The 27,748-nt window shown below is 38.7% G+C and overlaps 2 protein-coding genes and 1 pseudogene across 4 annotated transcripts; 1 reads left to right on the top strand and 2 right to left on the bottom strand.

The window, feature by feature from the left end:
• Window positions 1–256: 256 nt before the first annotated feature.
• Window positions 257–2,504, bottom strand: LOC122006674 (pentatricopeptide repeat-containing protein At5g48910-like). The gene has a single exon (XM_042562260.1). The coding sequence runs from the start codon at window positions 2,463–2,465 to the stop codon at window positions 561–563; it is 1,905 nt and encodes a 634-aa protein (XP_042418194.1). The 5' UTR covers window positions 2,466–2,504; the 3' UTR covers window positions 257–560.
• LOC122006675 lies at window positions 2,318–19,192 on the bottom strand (annotated as a pseudogene).
• Window positions 19,193–19,380: 188 nt separating this feature from the next.
• LOC122006673 (DNA repair endonuclease UVH1-like) lies at window positions 19,381–26,292 on the top strand. 3 transcript variants are annotated; one of them, XM_042562257.1, is made up of 9 exons: window positions 19,381–20,337; window positions 20,570–20,709; window positions 20,944–21,032; window positions 21,387–21,554; window positions 21,652–22,455; window positions 23,313–23,423; window positions 23,491–23,751; window positions 25,053–25,276; window positions 25,826–26,292. In XM_042562257.1, the coding sequence occupies exons 1-9, from the start codon at window positions 19,463–19,465 to the stop codon at window positions 26,034–26,036; spliced, it is 2,883 nt and encodes a 960-aa protein (XP_042418191.1). In that variant the 5' UTR covers window positions 19,381–19,462; the 3' UTR covers window positions 26,037–26,292. The 3 variants fall into 3 exon arrangements, with proteins under 3 accessions (XP_042418191.1, XP_042418190.1, XP_042418193.1); XM_042562256.1 differs by having other exon boundaries at window positions 20,483–20,709; XM_042562259.1 differs by lacking the exon at window positions 25,826–26,292 and having other exon boundaries at window positions 20,483–20,709; window positions 25,048–25,231.
• Window positions 26,293–27,748: the final 1,456 nt, after the last annotated feature.

Here is a 27,748-nt window from a genome sequence, read left to right as displayed (position 1 = left end):
GGTCGAGCTGTCTTCGTGCCGGCCCGGGATCTACTCAAGCCGGTCGGCCGGGAGACTTCCTCCCCACTCAGCCGGACTTTTGACTCTTCCGTGTCGTTGACCCCTTCCTCTATTGACCCCCACTCCTTACCACCGGATCATTATATATTGAAATATTTTTTGAAAAATATATGTTTTTTTTTTTTTTTTGCATAATTCAAGCTCCTCTTCTCCACTGTGATTGAGGAAGGAGTTGCATACTTAGTTTTTAATTAGTGGTAGGCAACATGTACAATCACAGGAACGTTAGTTTGTGTATATCTTCTCACAGTTGTACCTGTTATGGGTGATGAAAGGGCAAGTTGCAACTGAATTAGGCGACATTTCCTTCTAGACAACAGAACCTTTGTTAGGGTTGATCTCATGGCAAATAAGCTAGTGATGAAGCATATGTTTGTGATTAACCACTGAATGAATCGACTTGTTGCTTAAACAACAGATTGCTGAGAACAGCATTGCCTCCCATGAAGAAATGCCGAAATAAGAGCGGTGCCAATGCTATCTCTGTGAAAATTGAGCTATCACCAGTAGTCATTGCAAGAGCAAAGTCCTTCCTCAAAATGGTGGAATCGACTACGATCCCTCACAATTATTCTCCGTCCATATACCTTTGCGATAAGCTTTATTGAGGAATGGCAATCCCCACAAATGCGTAAGTTCTTCACCACATGCAGTGTGGTGCCGGGGTTGGTGCTGATCAAGCCAAAAGCAATTGCTATCTTCTCGCTGTGGTAGAGAAGTGTGCTCTCCTTCTCCTCTTTCACAATATTTAGCGTGACTTGTGTTGTATCTGGTACGTATCCAGCCTCATGTAGTTTGTCAGCCATCTCGGCTAGCATCAAATGGATCTTTCGGCTCTGTGGATGGGTATTGTCTTCTACAACAAACTCATGAATTCTCCCATTTACTGTAATCCAACTGCAACCTGGATCTTTCTTTATGTCCAGTTCCTTCATCATCAGTCTCACCTGGGAAACAGTACCCCAGTCCCCTAAGGAAGCGTAGAAGTTGGATAAAAGAACCATTGAATCACCATCTGAGGAGAAATGCTCCATAAGGCGCTTGGCAGCTCGCATTCCGATCTCAACATTGCCATGCATTTTGCAAGATGATAGCAGCGCTTTATAAATAACATCATCTGGATTCACAGACATGCTAAGCACAAGCTCCTCAGCCTCTTCCAGAAGCCCCGCACGACCGAGCAAATCAACCATACAACCATAGTGCTCGAGTTTGGGTCTTAGACCATGCACATTTACCATTCTTCTGAAGTATGACTTGCCTTCTTCCACCAGGCCTGCATGACTACAGGCATTCAAAACTCCAACAAAAACAATGTCAGTTGGTATTACTCCAGCTTTTTCCATCCTCTGAAAACAATCTTGTGCCTCTGCTGCCCTACCATGCATTGCTAGCCCTGAAATCATAGCACTCCATGTAATAGGATTGTGCTTCGGTAGCTGTTCGAATACCTGAATCGCTTTGTTAATGTTTCCGCACTTGGAGTACATGTCGACGAGGGCAGACCCGAGCACATCATCTATTTCTATGACGTTCTTCTCGGCATATGCATGGACCCATTCACCCAATTCAAGGGCACACATATGCGAAATTGCAGGGAGAACACTAACAAGAGTGACAAAATTATGCTCCATGCCTTCCATTTGCATCTTCCTGAAAAGAGCGATGGCTTCTTTAAACAAACCAATCTGTGCACACTTGGATATCATTCCGTTCCAAGAAATGGCACTTTTGTTTGGCATTCTGTCAAACAATTGCCGTGCTTGTTCAACCATGCCAAGCCTGAAAAATCCATCGATCAGAGTGTTATGCAAGACGACACTGGCATCGGCGTCAGGCAACAACGAGCTGTCAACTAACTTGCAGGCATCTTGCATGAACCCACAAGACGAGTACATCCTTACCAAATTGGTAAGAATAAAAGCGTCATCGCTCCAACCGAGCTTCACGACTTGGCCATGGATCTGCGTTCCTGCTTCAGCTGCCTGAATGCAAGCGCAAGCCTTCAACACTGACGGGAAGGTATACTGGTTGGGCTGTGTGGTGGTGCTGGAGAGGAGCATCTGCGCGAAGAGGGCGAGGGCGTGGGAGGGTGCCTCTTCGCTCTCAGCGTAAGCTCGAATGAGGGTGTTCCAGGAGAAGCAATTGGGCTCGGGCATTTGGTCGAACACCGAGCGACCGTAGCGGAGGTCGCGGCGCTGGGAGAGGACGGAGGACCGGAGGATTTCAGCAGCGACGAGGGGATCGCGGAAGAGGCCTGTCTTGATGGCGAGGGCGTGGAGTTGACGGACGCCATGGAGGGAGCTGGAGAGCTTGAGGAGGGAGATAAGGGAGGAGGGAGAATGAGAGATGGGAGGAGAAGGGAAGGAGAGGAGGGGAGGGGAGTGGCCGGAATGGGTCTGCATGGTTGCCCGTAGTCAACAAAGAGACATGGAATAAGCTTGACAAATAAATAAATAAATAATTTTAGAAGGATTCAGAACTCACGGAAGACCGCCCGCAGTGTTAAAACCAGCTTACTTCGACTGTATCTCATCCAAAGCCGGTCTGTGATTTCTTCACTCTGTTTTCTTCCCTTTCTCCGGATAATTTTCTACCGTAAACTTTTTTCCCTTCCTCATCCGCACTTTGCAACTGTAACTTTGCAACTGTAAGGGCACCCATCCTTCCATACCGTAGTTAATATCAAACTATGCAAAGTTAAGGCTGAGAAGTGAACGATTGTGTTTTCAACAGACGAGTTCAGTGGGATTCAGTAAAGCACTTAATTGCATGGACAGAAAGTATCAGTGGAATTTTAACAACTCTTGCATGAGATGAAAGGAGTTATAACTGCCCCGGGAATAACTGAGTTGGTCATTATGATAGATTTATAGAAATGGATAAAGTCAATTTCCAATAAAGCTGGCATAAAAAACCTTCCATGTGATGACTTGTTTGATTTTTTGATTTACTTTTCTTAGATTACTATGAGATTGACCGTGTGGGGCGTCCAAAATTAACATATGATGTTTTGCAGAAAAAAACAAGGAGTTATAACTTCCACAGAGAGCAAATCAAGGCCAGAAAGAGCAGGAAGACATACTCGGTTGTGAATTGGGCATGACATTCCAGTGAACGCTATTCCCTTTCCAATCAGTTATTGATCCCCCAGCACCTTCTATTACACTAATGAGAGGACGTCGTTGGGCTGAGAATTGAGACAATAAATGAGCAGAAAACACTGGATATTTCTCACGATGGTAGTTTGTATTACATTCATTATTTAACAGTCTTTTACATGAGAAATATTGGAGGATGGATGGCATTCATGCCATTTGAAGTATGTCTTAGCAAAAGTTTATAAACTAAATCACTGCTAGTTAAGAAACCTTCAATTTCAATTTTATCTATTTATACGACCAAAGTTCATGTAGTTCAAAAGCAGACAAGGTAAGAATTAGGTGAAGGTTTCACGGATTAGCAAATGCACTTTGATTAAATGATCTGGGTAAAAAGAAGGGTTATGAACGGTGACTTGTTCACACATTGACAGGGGCTGGTGTGTTGCACTTGCGTCTGTGCAAACTTGTATCAGTAAATTCCATTAAACTTAGGCATAAAATAACTAGTTTAATTGAGAACAGAAGTAATCACCTTAAGCCCAGATTCTATAACAAGATCGACAAATCCAGAAGCTAGAAGAGCATAAGCATAGCAATCACATCCATATAGTGGAACTTTTACCTGGCATTACATAAAGCCAAAATCAAAGAGTAAGTGTTCATCAAATGTATCTATCTCATTGTTTGACAGAAATCCAGACAATAGTTTGGCAATTGCTCATCTAATGAACAATCAAGAGTATTATAAAGAATGACTATCTGACCTTATCTCTTACATGCCAAATTGCTTTTTCTGCATCTCCACTAAAGAGATGAGGGCTTGTTGTGCACCTGTAAGAAGAAACGTTCTAGTTTATACAAGGTATTATCCCTCATTGCGCCAAGGCTTTTGTTACATAGTGTTTCAATATCTAGTTAGATGTAAAATTAGTATTTCTCAAGTTTTATTCTGCATACAAGTTTGGGATAGTTTGCTGCATGCATGCATCGAAACAGCCTGTTCATTCATTGTTGTTCTTCTCCCACCAACCCCAACCCATCTTTCTCTTAAAATTGGTTGATCAATAATGCCAAGAATCTGGAATAGTAGAAGAAAACTTATGTGGAAGGTTACTAACTCATAATTGCAATAAATCAGACTACATGGAGAATAGTCGTGGAATAATTTTATCAGTGACATTTTAAACCACAATAATAGAATGGTTGTGGAATAATTTTGCAAGAGAACATAACATACAACATTATACATAATTCTAATTCTTATAAGGGAAAAAGAAAAAGAATTTCTCACAAAGATGTTCAAACAAGGACAGAAAAGAGTAGCTCAGGTCAGTCTAGGGATAAAGGAAAAGAAAAACTATTAACAATTATGGGATATTTTTGTAAGAGAACAGTGAAATACAACATAAACATAACCAATGTTTAAAATTTGGACCCGTATCGAGGTTTTGGTCTTGGACCGGAACGATACGAATTCAGTACCGTATCGTGTTGTGCCGATATAGTTTCGGTATTTTTAAAATATAAAATATATTAATTAAAAACTAAAATATTTAACATAAATATTTAAAAAATAAACAAGATAAAAAATAATCTTCTAAAAAAGGGAAAGATATGAAAATAGATAAATAAATAAATAAAAAATTTATTATAAATTTTAAATTAAAATAAATGAAATATAAAATTAATTAGATAATTTTATTAGGGTTTAATAAAGTCTCTTTAGATTATCTCTATCATAGCTAAGAGTTAATTAAAATAATTAACCTAAGTTTAATTAAAAAAAAATCTGAAATCCGACACCACTCGCGAGCCCGCACAACTTCGGTGCTGTCGTGGGGTTGCGCGACCAGCCATGGCTACGGGGATTGCGTCTCCTTCGGCGGCCACGTTGCCTCCGCGACGGTAACGGAAGGGTTATGCGACCCCTCCGCTACTGTTGCAGGGTTGAGCGACCCTTCCGCTGTGACCACGGGGTCGCGCAACACATCACACTTGTCGTGGGTCTGGTGCCAGGGTCGTGCCAGTGCCGATCACCGAGCGGAACAAGACGTTTCGTCTGTTTCGACACAGTACTTTAAACCATGAACATAACCTTATTTCTTATAATGAGCTAAGGAAAAACAAACTGCTTACCAAGATGTACAAACACAGGAATGTAATGTTCAGTCTATGAATAAAGGAAAGCAACACAATTATTCCTGCCTAATAGTCTGATAGGTGTTAATCTGACTCCAATATAAATTGTTTAGGACTTAAGTCTAAATCGAATAAGGCTTGATTGTAAATATACCAGCCTTAGAGGTAAAATAACAACAATAATAATCTATTTTAATTTTTCCCATTCAACAAGGCATGAGAATTGGAATTAATGTCTTGGTCTCAGTCATTGTTACATCACTAAGCAGATCATTGATTCTTCCTACTCATGGCACCTCACAGCCGTGCTTCTCGACCACATCTAATTTTCTCAGATTTCTCCCTGTTTGGGATTCATGCATTTGCATCTTTGCTTCTCTGCTGTGTGTTTATTTCTGCTGATTTCAAATTTCTTGCTTTATTTTTCAGCGAGCTTCTGTTTTCACATGGTTTCAATAAATCGGCACATTCCTTCAGCCCATTTCTCTTAGATTTCTTCTTCACATTTCTTTCTAGCAGGGGCGACCCAGCATTTCTTCCACTTCCTGGAGACACTGGATTTTTGAGATGCGTCAATCTGCTGCTGCTGATCCAACTCACACTTCCTAATGCATATGTTTCCAGATCTTCAGTACATAAGCATATTAGAATTGCTCTTCTGCTCTCCTGTGTCTTCCAAATTTGTTTCTCAGACATGTTTCTGTTTCTCCCAGAAAGCAAACCTTCTACTATTGAGAAGTTTCTGCAGACTCTAAATCAGTTTTTTGCAAAACTTCTTCCAGCAAGCAGTAGACTCCATATGTTATCGCCACCAAGTGTTTCAGGTATTGCCAAAGAGATGAATCGACTCAAACCAGATGGTTTTCTTAGAAACAGAGCTTTTACTCTTGGTATATCAACTAAGTACCAACAATTTCTTGAGTGGCAGACCATTCAAGGTGCATTAAGTCAATTTGTGTCATCATTGTTTCATGATTCGACTGCTTTCATAATATAGATTACTGGATCAAGCAACTTGGATTCAGAAGCCTCTGAGCATGCATCTGGTATCATATCCCTTTTCTCTGTCTTGCACCGCCATGTAATCCTATTCATAGTATTCTGGCAAATGGGTGACTCTCAACTATAAAGGATGTTGATCTAGTCATTCCAACCTCATGATTACTACTTTGTCATGTCTTTTATATGCCTAGATTTCATTTATTCTTTATAAGAAAACTCACCGGATACTAAATTCTCTGTTGGAAAGTGTTGAAAATAAAATCAATCAGTCAAGATATTGGAATGATCTTAGGAATATTCAAGTTGTACAAATATGTAGCTTTTAGGAAAGTTAATTAATGTAATTAGCTATTTCCTTTTTTAGTTCCTTTGTATATCTTTAAATACAGGATTTGGTATCAGGGCTACTTCTCGTGTTTTTTTTTTAAAACCCTAGCAGCCAATTTCTTTTCTTTCTTTCACCATGTCTGAAGTTCTCGATTCCTCTCCTATTGTGACTTCTAAAACCACTGAAACCAAGAATTCCCATGATAGGTCTCATCATGTTCAAATCACCACAATCTGACTCACTAAAGGTAATTTTTTGAGGTGGTCTCAATTAGTTAGGATGTACATCCGAGGAAGGGGAAAGATCGGATATCTCACTGGTGAAACCAAAGCACCTGCAAAAATAGGTTCAACCTTTGCAACGTAGGATGCAGAGAATTCCATGGTAATGGCTTGGTTGGTCAATTCTATGGAGGAAGACATTAGTGCCAACTACACTACCAAAGAACTTTGGGATAATATTTGTCAGATATATTCTAATCTTGGCAACTAGTCACAAGTTTATGAGTTATAGTTGTGTCTTGGAGAGATTCGGCAAGGGGGAGATAGTGTGACGAGATACTTCAATATCCTGAAAGGCCGGTAGCAGGACATGGATCTGTTTATTGATGATTATGAATGGAAAAGTACTGAAGATAACATTCATCATCGAAAGATGGTGGAGAGTAATAGGATTTATAAAGTTTTTGGTAAGATTGAATGTTGAATTTCGTGAAGGGGTAGAATAATTGGCAGACAACCCCTTCCATCGATTGGAGAGGTATTTTCTGAAGTACGGTGAGAGGAAAGTCGTTAGAATGTCATGCTCGGCAAAAAGGGGACTGGTGGATCCCTTGAAAGCTCGGCATTATCGGTTGCTAATGCTAACGCTGCTTGGTCAAACAATAATAAGTGAAAAACTAAAGGAAAACCTCGAGTTTGGTGTGATTAATGTAATAAACCACGCCATACTCGAGATACTCGCTGGAAACTTCATGGGAAACTAGCAAATTTGAAGGGCAGCAAATCTGGAGACAAAAACAGCTCTAGGACTCCTTTAGAAAATGAAGTCAAGGCCAGTTTCTTCACCAAAGAGCGGGTAGATCAACTCTTGAAGCTGCTTAAATCTAATCCGACATCTGATAATACTTCCACAGCCCTATCTAGCACCTTCAATTCCACACCTTGGATCATTGACTCGAGTGCATCATATCATATGAAAAATCTATCCTATTTATTTGAATCTTATTTTCCTTGCTCTGGCCATAGGAAAGTTAGAATTGCATGTGGGAGTTTTTCGCCTATTGCAGGGACAGGTTCAGTCAAAATTTTAGAAAAAATTGAACAGAATTCCATCCTTCATGTTCCTAAACTTTCTTGCAATCTTTTATCTATTAGTAAGTTATCGAAAGATTCTCATTGTCGTGTTGTATTCTTTGACTCCCACTGTGAATTTATGGACCAGAATTCTGGGATGATGATTGGCAATGCTAGGATGTTAGGAGGCCTCTACTATTTTGTTGACAACTCTTCTTGCAATAAACAAGCTGATGACTAAAGTGGTAGTTCTAATTCTACCTCTGTTTGTGAAAAAATTATGCTTTGCATCATAGACTAGGACATCCTAGTTTTTCGTATTTAAAACATTTGTTTCTAAATTTATTTAAGAAGTTGGATTGCAATTCCTTTAATTGTGATGTTTGTCATTTATCAAAAAGTCATCGAGTTTCATATAAGTCAAGGCCTTATCGTGCATCAAGACCATTTTATTTGATTCACAGTGATGTTTGGGGTCCCTCAAAAATTACTACTTCAACTAGAAAAAAATGGTTTGTCACTTTTATTGACAATCATACTCAACTTTGTTGGATTTATTTGATGAATGAAAAATTTGAAGTTGAAAAATTATTCAAAGATTTCCACACTATGGTTGAAAATCAGTTTCAAACCAAAATAAGCATTCTTCGAATTGATAATGGTATTGAATACTTTAACGAATATTTAGGGGCCTTTTTAAAAGAGAAAGGCATTGAACACCAATCCACTTGTCATGTTACTCCTCAACAAAATGGACTAGTTGAAAGAAAAAACCGACATTTACTTGAAGTTGCCCGAGCAATAATGCTTTCTATGCATGTTCCAGAGTATTTATGGGGGATGTAGTTCTAACAATAAGTTATTTAGTTAATAGGATGCCAACATGTATCTTAAATTATATAACACCTCTGCAGAGTCTGAAAATATTTTTCCTGAAAATAGAATCATTTCTAATTTGTCATTAAAGGTATTTGATTGTACTATTTTTGTCCATACCAAATCACTTGCGTTTAAAGCTTGCTCCTAGGGCTAAAAAGTGCATTTTTCTTGGCTATGCTCCTAATAAAAAAGGATACAAATGTTTGAATCTAAAGACAAAAAAAAGTTTTAGTTAGTATGGATGTCATTTTTTTTGAGAAAAAGAACCCTTCTTTAAACAAAATAATCTTCTGGGGGAGATAGAAAAGAGTGAAGATCAATTTTGGCACACATCTGTACCTATGCTGAATGTGTTTTTTCTGGAATTCAACCAAAATTTTGAAACAAACCAAGAGACACGAGTTTTATCTAATGAAAATAAAGAAAACCCTAGTTTATTGGTGTCAAGTGTAGATGATTTACAGGGGGAGAAATACTACCAAAGATTCCTAATCCTTTGCCTGAGTTTCATGTTTTTAGCAGGAAACATTTTTGTCAAAAGGGTGACGATCATACAACTATCCCTGTGCAAATTCAATCATCACTTCCGAAGTTAGGTCAATTGGACACTCAAAATTCTATAGGTAATTCTCCTGTTCCAGCAACCATGCTTTCTGTTGACAATATATACCTATTGCCATTAGGAACAGTGTTCGAACATGTAATAATCATCATATTGCCAAATATTTGTCGTATCATAAACTTTCCAACAATTATAGGGCCTTTGTCTCAAATATTACTCACTTGTTTGTGCCAAGAAACATCTCGGAAGATCTAGATCACTTGATTGGAAGTTAGCATTTCTAGAAGAAATGAATGCTCTTTGGAGAAATAACACTTGGGAGGTTGTTGACTTACAAGTTATAAAGAAAATAGTGGGCTGCAAATGGTTGTTTACCATTAAGTGCAAAGCTGATCGTAGTATAGAAAGGTACAAAGCTAGACTCGTAGCTAAGGGATTTACACAGACACATGGAATCGATTATCAAGAAACTTTTGCGCCAATTGCAAAAATAAATTCAATCCGAGTTCTTATCTCTCTAGTAGTACATTTTAATTGACCTTTACACTAATTAGATGTGAAGAATGCCTTCCTAAATGGATACTTAGAAGAGGAAGTGTTCATGGAGTTGTCATCAGGATTCAAGGAAAAATATGACGGAAATAAAGTATGTTTTTTAAAGAAATCTCTTTATGGACTTAAGCAGTCACCAAGAGTTTAGTTTGAGCGATTTAGGAAGGTTATTAAAAGTCAAGGGTATTGCCAAAGTGAAGCGGACCACACCATGATTTTCAAATGCTCTAAAAGAGGGAGGATTACCATCCTGATCGTCTATGTGGATGACACAATCTTAACTAGAGATGATCATGTTGAACTTAAAAAATTGAAAGAAGTGCTTGCCAATGAATTCGAGATCAAAGAACTAGGAGTATTGGAATACTTCCATCGTATGGAGTTCGCACGATCTAAAGAGGGTATATTTGTTACACAAAGGAAATATATTCTAGACCTTCTCAAGGAAACATGTCCAATAGGTTGCAGGGCAGCTAAGACACCCATGGAGTCTAATATTAAGCTCCAACCAGCCAAACTTGAAGAAGTTTATAGAAAAGATCTGTTGTGTCCAAAGGATATTCACATATCTCCATAATGACATTATATTGTCCACTTTGGGCCTAAGCCCTTATGACTTTATTTTTAGGCTCTACCCATATAGCCTCATGCCAATGGAGATATCTTACATCTTTTAAACTCATGATCCTTTCCATATCTTTCCAATGTGGGACTTTGATTGTATCCCTAACAATCCTCCCCTCAACCACCATTACTCTTATAGTCTGAGCCTCCCCGTTAGCATCCGGTCACTCTTGACTTGCTTTGGACCTCCCCGTGAGCATCCGATCACCTTGACCTACTCTGGGTGTCTCCCCACAATCATCCTGTCACCCTAACCTGCTCCGGGCCTCCCCGCAAACATCCGATTACCTTGATTTGCTCTAGGCTTCCTCGCGAGCATCCGATCATCCTGACATGCTTCGGACCTCTCCGTAAGCATCTGATTATTCTTGACTTACTTCCAGCCTCCCCGCAAGCATCCAATCATCCTGACCTACTCTGGACCTCCGCGCAAGTATCCGCATCCGGTCATAATATACTCCGAGTCTCCCCTCAAGCATTCGGTCACCCTGACTTGCTCCAGGCCTCTCCGCAACTTCGTTTAAGGCCACCCCATATGACATCTGGTTTAGATCATGACTCTGATACCATTTGTTGTCTCTAAAGGATATTTACATATCTCTACAATGACATGATATTGTCCACTTTGGGCCTAATCTCTCGTGATTTTATTTTTGAGCTCTAACCAAAAGGTCTCATGCCAATGGAGATATCTTACATCCTTTTAAACTGATAATCTTTTTCATATTTTTTCAATGTGGGACTTTGATTGCATCCCCAACAAGATCAGTACCAACGACTAGTTGAGAGGCTTATCCATAGTTGTCAATCGCGCATAGCACCCTGTAGTGCAAAGGGCACACGTGGCTATAGCGCATAGCGAATAGCGTAGCGAGGGTTATTTGAAAGTATAGCGCCACAAGTATATAAATATATAATATACAGTATATAGTAACATCAATTCAATAGTTCATACTTAAATAACAAATATATAAGGCATATAAAACCTCAATTCTAAAAATAAAAAAACATAATCTAAAATTCATCTTCATCTTCATCAAGATCGAGACCATCTTCTTCAGTTGGAATTGCATAACGCTCGGCATCATTCTCCTCTTCACTTTCTTCATCAAAATCGAATTCATCCTCTTCATCTACAAGATTAAGTGTAGTAGATGTTCCTATTGGCCTTTTCCTCTAGACTTAGATGTGGACGCCTTCAAACTTCCTGTAGGTGTAGATCTGGTCATCTTTGAGGCTCGCGTAGATGTAGGGGTCACTTTCGAGGCCCCTTTGGATTTTCTCAATGTATAAGGAGCTTCATTTACTCCAACAACATCTAGCCAAGTCAAATCATCACCATCATGAATAAAGTCAAGCTCTTCATCCTCCAGTCTCCCTACCAACCATTCATTTCCATCATCTGTTTTACTCAATATGATAGGATCGATGGTATCATGACTATCGTATCTACGCCTCAGAGCTCTGTTGTACGTAATGAACACCAAATCATTTAGGCGTTTTTGCTCCAATCTATTCCTTTTCTTGGAATCAAATTGTGCACGAGACATGAGAACGAATTCTTAAAATTTCACAGTAATATAAAATAAAAAGTGTAATATTATAAAGGCTTAGATATTCAAACACACTCCACTTGCGCTCACAACCAGAACAACTACAAGTGAGACTAAGTATCTTCTGGACAAGTCTTTGCAACTTTGGTGTCGAAGCTCCATACGAGTTCCACCATGCAACTAGTTAATAACAGTAGTTATATTAATTTTTCTCATTGAATTTATTTTAAAAAAAAAGGAGTAAACATATTTTCATACTTGGTGATACAACCTTTCTCATTTGGATTGCAATTTGCTTCCCAAAAAGACCTTCGACTTATTTGTATTTTAACAACTCTGTATGTATTGTTCCCTTTGACTCAAGATCATCAGTCAACCTACTGATTGAATTGTACAACCCCATAACTACTTCTTCATCTTGTTCTATCTCAGAATTTAAGTAAAAGAACACGGGGTTCAAGAAATAACCCGTTGCATGCAAGTCTTGATGGAGCTGCAACTGCCACCTATGGTCAATTATCTCAAAAACATCTTTGTACCTATCCTCATTATTACCAAAGGCTTTTGCTATTTTCTCCTTAGCCCTATCCATTGCCTCATATATATAACCCATGGTAGGCTTTTGGGGTCTGGGGTTCGAATCTCGACAAAGCCGAGGTAAATATCTCCCTTATGTGCTAGTCACTTTTCCAAAGGCTAGTAGCTGCCCGTGATTTACCTCCTCCATGTTGGCCTTGGGACGAATGGCGAGGGCGCTGGGGGCGAGCGTATTCGCCTTTTTGCCATAATAAATGATAGAATTCCAAAACGAAGGCATCAATATAATTTTCTGTGCTTGCTTACCCATCTGTTCCTTCGCGAATTTGCTTTTACTCCAATTTTCTGAAGTAAACATCTTTCTCAAATTTTGCTTATGCTGCTGAATGCTTCTCATAGCCAAGAAAGTAGTGGCAAAATGAGTTTTAGCTGGCCTTATAAGGTCTCTTTGGCCGGTGAACTCTCTCATCATGTTCAACAACATAGTTCAGTTGTAAATATATCTGTTAACAATGATTGCCCGCTCAAGCGCCCTCTTCAAATCCGGCATTTTGAATATGTCCTCAAACATCAAATGCAAACAATGTGCCGCACCCCAATACAAGTTTGGATATTTATCCATCAACTTCTTTCCTGTAAAGAACAAAAGCATAATAGGTTAGTTAATCAAACTAATTTATGAAATTTACAAGATTATGTAAGTTAGTATATTAGATTTTCTCACCGGCAAAAACATTATTCGATGCACTGTCGGTGACCACTTAAACAATATTATGCACCCCAACTTTTTGTACAAACTTGTCAAGCAACTCAAACATCTTCTCACCAGTATGAGAGTAGCTAGATGCATCAACTGATTCAATAAACATGCTGCCTTTTGGGGTATTCACTAAGAAATTGATAAGTGATCTCCCCTTTCTATTTCTCCACCCATCAGCCATTAAAGTACAACCATTCTTCGCCATCTCTTCTTCATTCTGTTTCAAAATCAGAATTGTATGGTTGATCTCTTCTTTCAACAAAGGTTCTCTCACCTCATGATAACTAGGTGGTTTCATCCCAGGACCATATTGTCCAATTGCTTCGATCATTGGCTTGAAACTGTCATATTTGACTTCATTGAATGTGATTCCAGCATCATACATCAACCTTGCAAAATTTTGAGTTGCATCAGGCCTCAGTTTTTTTTTAACTTCATTAAATTGGGGTCCTTTGCCACCTTGATTCTTGGCTTCCAGCTTAAAGAAAGCATTTATAGGTCCCAACTGCCGAGGTTTTTTGGGCTGTAATATTGACGAGTTGGCCGAGGAAGATATAGATGTCGACCTCTTTCTACTAGAGGGATCCCTGTGTGAGTCAATATCCTCTCCTTGCTCTTCTTCTATGTTAAAAACGTCATCAAAGTGAGGTATGGAATCCATGACAGTTTTTTGGGCTAACTTTTCTTCAAAGTGATCTTTCATTTCTTGCTTAACCATTGCTGGGACTTTTGGACAAAGTTTTGTATTTTTAAATCCTCCAACAAGATGTTGTTTGAGCCTTGTTATCCCACCCTTTGTAACTTTTTGGCAAAAGTTTGCATATTATTCCATCAATAATCTTGTCTGGGTTGACCATCCTCCCATAATTCCATACAATATCTTCTTTTTTTTTATATATATCTTCTTGTAAGTTTTCCATCTTTTAAACTCTGAAAAAAAAGGAAAAAACAAAACTTTAATCAATGTGGAATGGAGTGAGTTTATTACCCAGGTAATATATTTTTGGATTCTTGTAATATATTTCTGGATAGATTAAAAAGAAGATATAAAAACAAGGTAATATATTTCTGGATTAAGAATCCAGAAACATTTATATTTCTTTATTATTAACAAGGTGTCTGTTTTGAACAAGGTATCTACTTTGTCCATAACTTTTCCTTATTTTTATATCTTCTTTGTAAGATTAAATGTTCCAGAATCTAGAAACATTTATTTCAAGATGTGCACACTCATTCATCAAACAGGTGTAGATAGCGAGGAATTGGGTGTGTTTATTACCTTGTGATATTTAGAAACAAAGCGCACAACCAGTAGGAGGAGAAGGTTACACAGAGTGGAAGAAGCAGGAGAGCGAGGTGAGGCGAGGCAGAGATCAGAGGAGAAGCAGTGGTCCCTTGCGCAGGTTTCTTAGGAGAGCAGCGAAATCAGCGATCCAGTTTTATAAAAAAAATAATGGGTAGGGTTTCTTAGGAGGGTTTGAGAGCAGTGATCCAGTTTTTTTAAAAATAGGCCCCAAAAAATTATGTAATGGACCTTTAAAAATTGAGCCTAAAAAATTATGCAAAAGGGTTAAAAAAACAAATTTATGCTACACTTTGCAATAGCCCTGCTATGGGAGCTATTGCTATCCTCGCTATAGCAAGGATAGCGCCAATAGCGATCGCTATCGTCAAGATCGTTGCGTGTAGCCCCTCATCGCCCTAGGCCGTCGCCTCGCCTCGTTATTCGCTATAGCGAGGGCTATTGGGGCTATTGACAACTATCGGCTTATCTACCTTTCGCATACTCACCCTGATATAGCTTTTGCAGTTAGCATTGCAAGTCAATTTATGCACTCTCCAGGTCCAACACACTTTGATGCAACTTATAGGATTTTAAGGTATTTGAGGGGAACTCCAGGAAAAGGTCTATTGTTTAGAAAACATGGACATCTTCAAGTCGAAGCTTACACCGATGCAGATTGGGCCGGAAGTGCCATTGATAGAAGATCAACTTCCAGCTATTGTACATTTGTTGGGGGTAATTTGGTTACATGGCGTAGCATGAAGTAACTTGTGGTGGCTAGAAGTAGTGCCGAAGCTGGGTTTCGAGCTCTTGCTCTTGGTTTTTGTTTGTGAGACAATATGGATCAAGAGATTATTGGAAGAATTGGGAGTCTCATATCCATTACCCATGAAAGTATATTGTGACAATAAAGTAGCCATCTCCATTGCACACAATCCAGTTCTTCATGACAGAACGATGCATGTTGAGATTGATAAGCACTTCATCAAAGAAAAACTGGATAATGGTCTGATTTGTATGCCTACATTCCAACTACCGAGCAGGTTGCAGATATAATCACTAAAGGATTGTCATCGAAACAATTCGAGTATTTGATTGGCAAGCTAACTATGGAAGATATCTTCAAACCAACTTGAGAGGGAGTGTTGGAAAGTGTTGAAAATAAAATCATTTAGTCAAGATATTGGCGTGATCTTAGGAATATTCAAGCAGTACAAATCTGTAGCTTTTAGAAAAGTTAATTAATTGTAATTAGCTATTTCCTTTTTTAGTTTCTTTGTATATCTTTAAATACAGGGCATGTAAACTGATTTTAAATTATATATAAAAATACAACAATCTTTTTCTTCAATAACCTATACTGCTTTTACTGCTGATTATGTTTCCATTCAGGACTTAAGTACAGCGAAAGTTACCAATAGAAGGCATGAATCTCGAGAATTATGTCTGTTGATTAGCTAAATACCCATCTGAATTCTTCTCTGCTGTAATTCATATTTGCCTAGTATAGAAAATGATTCCCAATTTGTCTAGCCTTTAAAGTCTAAAGTAGGCAATGTCAAGAATATTATTCTCATATCTTCCAATCCTTTCTTTCTGATCTGTGTAACAGTCTAGGTATCCTCATCCAACACGAGAGAATTATACTACTGAGACAGAAAAAAATAAAAGTTTAATTGAAACAACTCATACACTATTACTTTATATGGAAGTTCCTTTTAGGTTTTGGGATGACAAAATTTTCATTGCAGATTATCTAAATTGCATGTGCACTTCTTCTCTTCATAGTCAAATCCCTTTCATAACACTTTCCCTCGTGGTGCTCTTTACTTCCACCTCTTTGGACATATTTATTTTAATCATCCCTTGTCTCTAGGTAGAGCCAACATTGTCTCCTAGATTTACCATGTAGAAGGTGTTGAAAAACGTATCCTTATGAAAGGTTTCGACTTAATTTAATAATAACACTTTAATAAATGAAACTAAAATGCATAAGAAATAAGTACGAGACAACCGAGGTTACTTGGTTTGCAACCGGGGAGGTTGCTAACCCAAAGCAAATGAAGTTCTATATGTTGACTCCTTCGATACAAGTTAGAGGCGAAGAAGCCTTGTACAAGACGTTGACATCTCAGACAAATGAAGAACAGGGTGGAAAATTCGATTACAGTGAGTGTTGTGCTCAAATGAAGAAGACCAAGACTTTATTTATAGCCCACTGGTTGAAAGTAGTCGTTTGCTGACGTGGCAACTCAAGGCGCCTGGACCTGCTCCGGGCGCCCCGAGCTGTGCGCCTTATCTGCTCGCAACGACTACGTAATGGTGCGAAGATAAAATTATATCACGAACTTATCACGGTCCGGACGCCTGGATCCACAGAGTGCTGCTGACATGGACCAAAAGTTGATCCGCAACAAAGGGCGCATGATCAACACCGGGACCGGGCGCCCGGACTCGGGGCGCTTGGACTTGGTCCAAACGTCCTGACAGAGGTCAACTCAGAGTTGTCTTTTATCCAGTCTTCCGCTCCGATCGCTTGGGTAATTTTCCAGCTATCCAGAGTTGAGCTCACTAGAACCCAACTTCAGCCTTCTCCTTGAGCAGTCTTCCGCTCCAGCTTCTCGTCCCTTAGAAACGCCGCGTGCTTCCTTCTCATCAGCCAGCGTACTCTTCCGAAGCACCTCGTCCCTCAGACACACCGAGTCTGTCAACTCCTTTCCCGTGTCATCCTTCTCGCTAGCTGCATCTTCCACTCGACTTCTTGTGTGCCTATGCTCCTGTACACTTAGACACAAGGATTAAACACAATAGAACCTAACTTAACCTGATTGACTAAGTCAAAACTAACCTGGGTTACTTACAGAAAGGATATTAATGTTACTCTTCTATGTTGCATTGTACCTTTATTTATTCGAATGTGTCATACTTCCCATTACTCCTCTAACACACTCTACTCCTGAGTCTACTGTAGAGGTTCTTCTTACTTTAGTCCTTATTCCTACTCCATCATTTGTTCTTATTTTACCATTCTCTCTTACAAAGATAATCACACCAGAGCCTCAGCCACTCGAGACTTAGTGGAAGATCTAGAGTCGGGCATGTCATAGCCACTCCTTGAGACTCCAGTGGTTTCCAATACCCTATGTTATCCTGAATCTGACTTGCTCTCCCAGCACTGTATGTTGTCCTGAATCTTATCTCTGACCTCGATCTTCCTATTCTCTAATGGTACTCATATATGTAGCCCTTTGCATCTTTTTTCATGGTTCATTTCTTATGTTTATCTCGGTTGTATTATGTTTTTATCACTACTTTGAATTCTGTTAAGATTTTCCAAACAATCTCAGAAGCTCTATGTGCATAGTGGAGATAGGCTATGATTGATGAGATGGAAACATTGAATTCTAATGATACCTAGAACCTCTACTATGGGTTGCAAATGAGTGTTACTATGAAAACATTCCCCTAATAATTCTCTTACATAGATATATAGTCATTATTACATGGATACATTCCTCCAGTGCCTAAGATTAATACATTGTAAAGAGTAAATTTGCAGAAAATATTCATTGATACGCTGTAAAGGTAAATTTACTAGGTAAGAAAAAAAAAACTCCTATTGGATTATGAGTCATACAGGTTTCCCTTTGTGCAGAAGAGCAATAAGAGTACCAAACAAAGGTTTCCCTGCAAACCATAGCATAGGAAAAGCGTTCAGCAGAGACATCTTCATAGAAAATAATTGACCAGCAAACAGCTTAAGCAATTCACCTGTAAAGAAGCTCTTGGTGCCATCAATTGGATCTAGAACCCAAACGTAGTCAGCAGACTCCACCTTACATCTGCAGCCATTCTCCTCCCCCAAACTGCACCAAATGTCGGCCATTTCGATATCCTTATTTTTGATTCCTAACTGGCAGGACAAGAAAAACAAAACAAACAAACAAAAAAAAACTTCCTCACATAGCATGTCTAGGAAAGCTCTCCAATATGATTGAAATGATGGAAATTGGAATCCTCCGCCTCTCTATCCGCAACCGTCACTGGACCTATGAACACAGGAGGAGCAACATATTAAAACAAATCTATCAAAACAAAAAATTTATATAAATCCAAGAAGAAGAAGAAAACATATATAGGAGAGGGAGATGCATACTGAGATCCTCCTTATCGATGATCACGAAGCTCCGGCGAAAGTATTTCCGAGGCACCTCCCCGGCAGCAGCGGCGACGTGTTGGCCACCTCCACGAACCGGTCCATCACTTCCATTTCCATCTCTTTCGATGGTTCCGATCCCTGGATCGGAGCAGACAAGGCGGCGACCAACGGGATTCTCCTCGCTAACCTGCAACGGAGCTTTCAACGGTAGGGGCTGCAGTTTATGTTTAGGGTTGGTGAGGAGCGGCGACGACGGGTATGGCAAAAGGATGGCAGATCAAGGGCGGACAGAAGAAGAGAAGGAGAGCGACACCATGGCGTCGCCTCGAAGGCCGTTAGAATAATTTTATTTTATATTATAATATAATAGATATTTATAGCTGTTATTTTTTTAAAAAAAATAAATTTTGATAAAAATCATAATAGAGCAATAAATTTTTAATAATAAATTATTCAAGAAAATGATTTTTTTAAAACCATTTTAATTTTTTTCCTAAAAAAATGAATTTAAATTTGCAAGAAAATTTTTGGAATTGCAAATAAAGTCGCCGCCGCGGCCCCCTCCTTTCGGTCTGACCTTCTCCCTCCCAATTCCCCGATTCCTTCCGCACTCTCCCGACGGGATGCTCCCTTTCCAGGAGCAGGTTATCTCCGACCTACTCGACGACCGCAACGGCGGCCTCGTCGTTGTCGCCTCTGGCTTCCCCTTCTCCTCCCTCATCGCCTCCCTGCTCCTCCTCCACCACCCCTCTGCCGGCTCCTTCCTCCTCCTCTCGGCCTCAGAACCTCAGAAGTCCGCCATCTCTGCTGCCCTCCGCCGCGCTGCCCCTGTCCACACCGACCCCCTTCCCTTCCCTTCCGACCTACCCTCTGATCTCCCCTCCCATCACCGCACTGCCCTCTACGCCTCCGGCGCTGCCCTCTTCGTCACACCTCGCATTCTCGTCGCCGACCTCCTCACCTCTCGCGTTCCCCCCTCCTCCGTCGCTACCCTCGTCGTCCTTAACGCACATCGCCTCTCTGATACCTCCACTGAGGCCTTCATCGCTCGCATCCTTCACTCCTACTCGCCCTCTACCCCTATCGTCGCCTTCACCGATTGCCCTCATGCCATGGTCTCCGGGTTCTCCAAGGCCGAGCGGATTATGAAGTCCCTCTTCGTCCGCCGCCTCCACCTCTGGCCGAGGTTCCACGTCCTCGTCTCCTCCGACCTCGAGCGAACGCCACCTGAGGTCGTCGACGTCAGGGTACCCATGTCCGCTGCCATGAAGGGAATCCAAGATGCGATTCTTGGGTCCATGGATGCCTGCCTTAGGGAGCTGAGGAGGACCAACAAGGTTGATGTCGAGGACCTCACCGTTGAGAATGGGCTCTTCAAGTCTTTTGACGAGATTGTGAGGCGGCAGTTAGACCCGATCTGGCACACTCTTGGGAAGAAGACCAAGCAGCTGGTTAGTGATCTCAAGACCCTGAGGAAACTGCTGGATTACCTTGTCAGGTAAGAAGGATGATTGTGGAATTTCTGCTGCTTACCTTTAACTATTATTTGTAACAATAGTGTTGTAAAACCTGATCCATAGTATTTTCTGAGGAGACTGATTCTTGATGTTTTCATGGTGGAAACTGGGATCGTCATATCTCAGGTATGATGCGGTCTTATACTTGAAATATTTAGATACCCTGAGAGTTTCAGAAGGTGTTCAATCGATGTGGATTTTTGCTGACTCAAGCTATAAGATTTTCGAGCTCGCAAAGAGGCGAGTTTACCAAGTAGTTCGAGCAGATGGTACAAAAAGCAGCCTAGATGATAAAAGCACCCCTAGCAAGAAAAGAAGGGTTAATGACAAAAGAAAAAAAGAATCAGAAGGCGGTGCGTCCTCCCAGTATTATTTTATTTTTATTGTTTCCCTTTAATTTGTTGATCATTTTGTTTGTCTTGCTGAACTGCATTTCCATCACGGTGAAGTATTTTTTTTCTTCTTTCATTTAAAATAGGCTGGCAGCAGAAAGTCTCTAATTCATCCTTTCAATGAAGATATTAACAGATCATTGATTATTGAATAACATTAAGTCACTATTTTATCAGTTGGATCTACTTCTGCAGATGATGCGGATGGAAGGAAAGTGGATGCTAATGTTGGCATAATGCTGGAAGAAGTCCTGGAAGAAGCTCCTAAGTGGAAGGTGTTGCGTGTGAGTGAGTGAGTCCCATTATTATTATTATCATTATTCTTTAAGATCATTTAGCTTAGTGGCCTTTTTTTTCTTTCTTATCATCCTTCTTCATTTTTTGTAAAACATGTGGCTGCTATTGGTATCTTTTCAAATTGCTCTTTCTTATTAGAACAGGGTTATTCCTTGTACCTATGATTATTTCTGGAAAATGTAAAATGCATATTAATGTCCTGTTTAAAGTCTATATTAGATCTGTTCCTGCCATTTATCTTTTCCACTCCGTGATTAAAAAGTTAAAAAAAGTTTTTGTAGATGAAATGTATTTTATTTTTCTGGAAACAGAAGGGGAACTAAGAAAAGGTACTTTTACAGGAGCTTCTTGAGGAAATAGAAGCTGAGCGAAGAGAGGAAAATCAGTCAGAGGAAGGACAAACAAAAGTTGAAGATGCAGGGGACCTGAGTGATATTGTTTTGGTGGCCTGTAAAGATGAACACTCATGCTTGCAATTGGAGGATTGCATCTTAAAAGGACCACATCAGGTGTTGCTTCTCAAATAAAAGGATTAAACTTTGTTTTGATTGTCCTTTACACTTCACTACATGATGCTAGCTAACTTTTTTACAACTTTCATTGTAGGTTATGCGAGACGAATGGGAGAAATATCTGCTAGGTAAAGTTGAATTACACAATCTAAGAAAACGGAATAAGAAAAAATCTCAGGAACCTAAAGGCTTTGGTTTACTTGATGGTATTGTCACTGCTGGATCATCTGATAACACAGACCCTAGCAGCATATCCAAATTCGAAAATGATGCTCTGTTAGCTGCAGCATCTGAGCTTAGAATTCCAGCTAATAAAGAATCTGTTCTTGAGGAGAATAATCAATCAGATGGTAGAAGGAAGGGCTACAAAAAAACAAGAGGGAAAAAAACAAGAAGCAAAGGCAAGCCAATGACTGGAAATCCTGGTTTCAATTTTAAGATAGATCAGATTAATACAAATGAAAATATTAGTTCAGGGAATAATGGTGCACTAGGTCAACCTGCAACAGGATCCATGCAGAATGATCAAGAAAGTTCTCTAGAGAATGTTTGTATAGATAGAAGTGATATTCAAGCACATGCTGCAGAATCAGTTCCTGCAGCATCCCGTCAAACCAAATTACTTCCACCTGTGCAATTCTATGCTCTGGACAGTGATCAACAGATACTTAATGCGCTGAAGCCATCTGTAATTATTGTATATCATCCAAACATGACCTTTGTTAGGGAAATAGAATTTTATCAAGCAGAGAATCCTTCAAAAAAATTAAAGGTTTACTTTTTATTCTATGAAGACTCAGCCGAGGTGCAAAAATTTGAGGCAAGCATACGGAGGGAAAATAGTGCATTTGAATCTTTGATCCGGCAAAAATCACTGATGATGATCCCAGTGGATCAGGTAGTTCACTACCATGCATGTTACCTTTTCTTTGCCTTCGGATTCATTTTTCATGTTTGAAATTTAGTTTGTCTGAAGCATCACTGCTATATATTGAATGCTGGTTTTTCTCTTGCGAACAACTTCCTGACAATCATGGCAGTTATATTTGAGTTTCTAAGTTTGACCTATCATACAAGATATTTGATACTGCCAATTTGTTATTGATTCCTTAGCTTGAAAATTAAACTGGAGTTTTCAGATTCTTTATAGAATCAAGGAATGTGGTGTATGGTGTTGTTTAGACCATCTATTTCAGTAATTTTTTGAATGGAAGAGGCATTCAACTACAAATCTGATGCATATCTTGTCAACATGATTTAAACTGTTTATGAGTTCTATTATGATCACCAAAGTTAAGGACAACAGTGCATCATAGAAAGAATGCAACTAAGTTTATTTGGATGGAATGCTCTATTTAAAATGACTTAAGATATAAATTAAGGCAATTGCAACTACACACTAAACCATTTTTACCATGCAGAGGCAAGCTGCATTTGTTTGTCCCAATCTCAATATCTTCTTTAGCATGAATTGCATAAGATATGGCTTGTCCTTTGCTTCCATTTGTCATAATATATTTATATCAATTCTGAAAAAAAAAAACGAAGTGTGTGAACTCTTTCCTTTCATATGGAGTATTTTTTTTAGGTGTTTTACTATGGGGTGCAAAATCACTGGAGGAAATTTTGAGGCTATAGATTTACGCTTTTGGATTGTTTCAGGCTCACATTTAGTGAAATTAGAAAAATTTGTCATGTATTGTTTGCCGATATGGATATTTGTAATGTATTTTTGTGTTTTTCAATGCTTTCCAGAATGGACGTTGTATTGGAGCTAGTACTCCCAGCGAGACAGAGTCAATTATTTTACAGAATTCATTAACAAGAAAGGCAGGTGGTAGAATGTCACAAGGCAGAAAAATGCAGGTAATCTCTCTTGTTCTTTTGGGTTGTGAATCTGAAGGGACTGATTGAACTTTAATTGTTTTGACAGGTTATTGTTGATATGAGGGAGTTCATGAGCAGTCTTCCTAACGTTCTTCATTTGAAAGGCATGCATGTCATACCTGTTACTCTGGAAGTTGGTGATTATGTTCTTTCCCCTATGATTTGTGTTGAAAGGAAAAGCATTGCAGACTTGTTTCAAAGTTTTGCATCAGGTCGTCTCTATCATCAGGTGGAAACAATGATTCGTTACTACAAAATGCCTGTCCTCCTAATAGAATTTTCACAGGACAAAAGCTTCTCCTTCCAGGTACTTGAAATGGGCCTTGAGCCTACTTCTGTGAATTTTCACATGTCTCTTAAGTTTCTGCTAAAATAGGGGTTCATAAGATTCACAATTCCATGGTTTTGTCATATTGTTGACATCAATTTGTTTGTATATTGTTTTTTTTCATTTTTTAATTTCAAATGTACAACATTTGATGTTGAAAAGTTACTTTTAAGGAAGCATCAGACAGTTGCTCTTAGGACATCACTATTAGTTCGTAGGTCAAAGTTATCTCACTATTTTGACATATTAACTATAGAGACTATTAATAATTGAAAGTAAAATTCACAAACAAAAACTTTGACTTGTATAGTGTCCAAAGTTTCAAAAAGTCAGTGATATGGAATCAAACTGGTGTATCTCATGTGGATGTATATCCAGACTTATATATGGGCAAATATGAAATTCATATAATTTTTGTAAATAGAAACATTAGCTATATTAACAATAATGTATAACGTCATATGTCGCACACAAAAAAAGTTTATATCTACCATATATCTTGAATCACTTTGGTAAATTTTCAATTTGATAATTATAAGATTAATTTTTATATATTTGAAATTTAGTTTGTCTGAAGCAGCACTATTATATCTTGAATGCTGGTTTTTTTCTCTTGTAAACAACTTCCTGACAATCATGGCAGTTATATTTGAGTTTCTAAGTTTGACCTATCATACAAAATATTTGATACTGCCAATTTGTTATTGATTGCTTAGCTTGAAAATTAAACTGGAGTTTTCAGATCCTTTATAGAATGAAGGAATGTGGTATGTAGTGCGCGCGCACGTGTGGGTGCAATATATAGGTTATATATTATGTATATATATTTGTATAGTTTACAACTAATTGCTTTTGGTAGTATTCTTTTTATTCTCTCTTTTCTGATAATCTCACACATCCATTTTAACACTTTCATTTCAACATTCTAACTCATAATGGACTGTTGGTGCTTTCTATTGAAATATTGGTAATCTACTGGTCTACGATCATCTATGGGGCTTCTTGACTTTGATCCCCATCAATTTATGGTTATTGAGCAGCCATTTTCCTATCAATTTTAATGAATGTGACTACTGATCAATGATCAGGTTTGAGTAATTTCACTTGGCATCATATGTGGTGTTAGGCTTAAAGAGATTGTTTTCTTCTCCATGTTATACTTTTAGGTGAATGTCAAAGATGTGTGTAGTTTCCTTAGTAGGCAATTCAGCATTTTTGAGTTTTTTTTCTTGGGGCTGACATTATTTTGGTTGGATCAACTTTTTCATGCCTTAGTGCAGTCCACAAATGATATCGGTGATGATGTCTCACCAACAAACATAACTTCAAAGCTTTCGTTGCTTGTTCTTCATTTTCCTCGCTTGCGCCTGGTTTGGTCTCGCAATGTGCATGCCACAGCAGAAATATTTGCATCACTCAAACAAAATCAGGATGAACCAGATGAGAGCAAGGCAATCAGAGTAGGTGTTCCATCAGAAGATGGTGTGGTGGATAATGATGTAAGGTAAACACATGGGCAACTATGTTATCAAACTAAAATTTCAATATTGCATCTGTACGGAATTTTCATGCTATTGCATGCTGCAAGTTATGTAGTTGTAGAAGCCTGCATTTGCAGTAATACATAGACTTCGTAGATATTATTTTCCAAAATCACACATTTTGTTCCATGTAGCAAAAACATTGATGCATCCCATATCAAATTATAAGGATGTAACCATGTTACATGATTGCTTACATCTATTGCATCAAATAGGGATATTAAGTCTCTTAGTTAATGGAATCTCATAGAAAATGCTCGACATCCAATTTTCAAGATATGCATTTGTAGATAATGTTGACAAGATATGTTTAGATGCTCGACATCCAATTTTCATAAAATCCTATTCCATGGATAATGTTTAGATGCTTGTGAATGATCAATCATTCGTGGCTTTAAAATAAAGCAAGTTGTCATCTTTAAATTGTAGCGTGCACAAAAAGTTCCTTTGCATTAGTTTCTTGGCAGTTCAATTGGATACTCTGTGATTTGACTCACTGTGTTGCATCTCAGGGCTGAAAACTATAATACGTCTGCGATCGAGTTCTTGAGGCGTCTCCCTGGAGTGACAGACACAAATTACAGAGCATTGATGGATGGATGTAAAAACTTGGCCGAACTTGCTCTGCTACCTGTTGAAAGGTTGGCAGAACTCATGGGCGGTCAGAAAGCAGCTCGGACGTTGAAGGAATTTCTCGATGCCAAGTGCCCAACCTTGTCATGATTTCGAATTAGTTCCAACTTCTAATCTTGTCGCATCAGGCACAGACAGCTTTAGCAAAGTACCCAGAAATTCACCCGCTTTTATTATTATTTAGGACAGTTAATTCTTAGATTTTAGCTAAATTCAGTTATTTATTGTATGCCCAGGATATTAAATTTGTTCCATTGGGCGTCGTATTTTTATTAAATGATTATGATAAAAAAAAAGCTGTGCAGTGTTCAGAGTTTCTAGTTGGCCATTGTTCCTATTGCTCGTACATCCACCGTTTTTTTTTTCTCATTTTGGTTTTCATTGTTTCACACCCCAGCTTCTGCCCTGGAATACATCTCATGCCAGAATAAATGAATTAATCTATAGGAACAGTATCTTTGCTAACCTGGCTTTGTAATTTTTTAACCTGTCATTTCCTATTTTATTCTCATTCAATAAGTGGGCAAAGATCATTAGTAGCTCAGCAAATGCAACTTCTATATAAATAAATAAGCTAATGGAGAGTCAAAAATTCACAAGCAACAATTCAATGATCATATATGCTCTCTTTATTGTAGCTTGCCACAATGGAAAGAAGAAAAAAAAATCATTTTACAGAACCACCCATAGCCAAAGATGCAATACATGGTACAGAATCCCGCACTTACAATTATATGCAAGTATGCAAAGGCAGTTTCATTACAGTAGTGCTACAAGTATGCAATGCCAGTTTCTCTCCGTCATCCTAAGCACCTCAGCAAATGATGCACCCTGGAGAGAAAATAAACAATTTTAAAGGCAAAGGAAACATATCTTGAAAAGGAAAACTCCCTATATTTGCAACACGCTTTCTCCTGGATGGCAAGCTCAAACTGATAAATAATCAATATTCATGCATAATAGATTTACACTGAACAAGTCAAAGAATATATTATACTTAATTATTGTATTAGTGATAGTTAAACTGATAGCATGCATAATATGAATACGCAGCTTTGACCAACAATATATTAGCATCCATCAAGTATGGCCCAGAAGTTGATTTGACATACTCTCCCACATCAATGTACAATTTGCATTCACGTTGCATCTACATTTTCATCATGCATGCTATCAATATTGAACATTTACATTTCTCTTTTCTGACAGCAAAAGTTTTATAAACCTGTGCAATTCTCCTAGCACTGTCCTGAAGTTGTGCTAGGACCCCAACGAATGGACCCAACCATGTGCATATGAAACCATTCGGAGTAAAAATTACATTTGAAAAGAACAAATCAGCACAAATTTACAGATTCATACTTGTGATTCACGCATTTTTTACTTGAGCTGCTGTATTTCATGATTCACCTCATCTTTTCTTTGGTACCACTTGAATTGCTGCTCAGTTTGACCAGATTGCAACCCACAAACACAACAAACAACAGAAGTACCTTATGCAATGAGGTAGCAAATATTTTCTGCTCAAGCTCTTCAATTTGATTAACTATGTTAACAAGTTCAGGCTCATTTATACCCATATCCTGCAAAAAAATGACGACAAATTCTTTAAAAAGATATGACGAGAAACAGCAGCATCTAAGATTCGTGAATATTTCTTCATTAGACAAGTTTAATCTCATTACTTACGTCTTCCATATCTTCCTGCCAATACTCTGGCAGCCAACAGTTGCTGATTACTGTTAAAGGTGGGAATACCCACTTCTACCACAGTCCTACCTAATCTTCTGACTATATACATT

Source organism: Zingiber officinale, chromosome 7B (genome assembly GCF_018446385.1).
Source record: "Zingiber officinale cultivar Zhangliang chromosome 7B, Zo_v1.1, whole genome shotgun sequence".
NCBI classification, from domain to species: domain Eukaryota; kingdom Viridiplantae; phylum Streptophyta; class Magnoliopsida; order Zingiberales; family Zingiberaceae; genus Zingiber; species Zingiber officinale.
The sequence above is the reverse complement of the archived record's forward strand: the minus strand, read 5'-3'. Positions and strand labels throughout refer to the sequence as shown.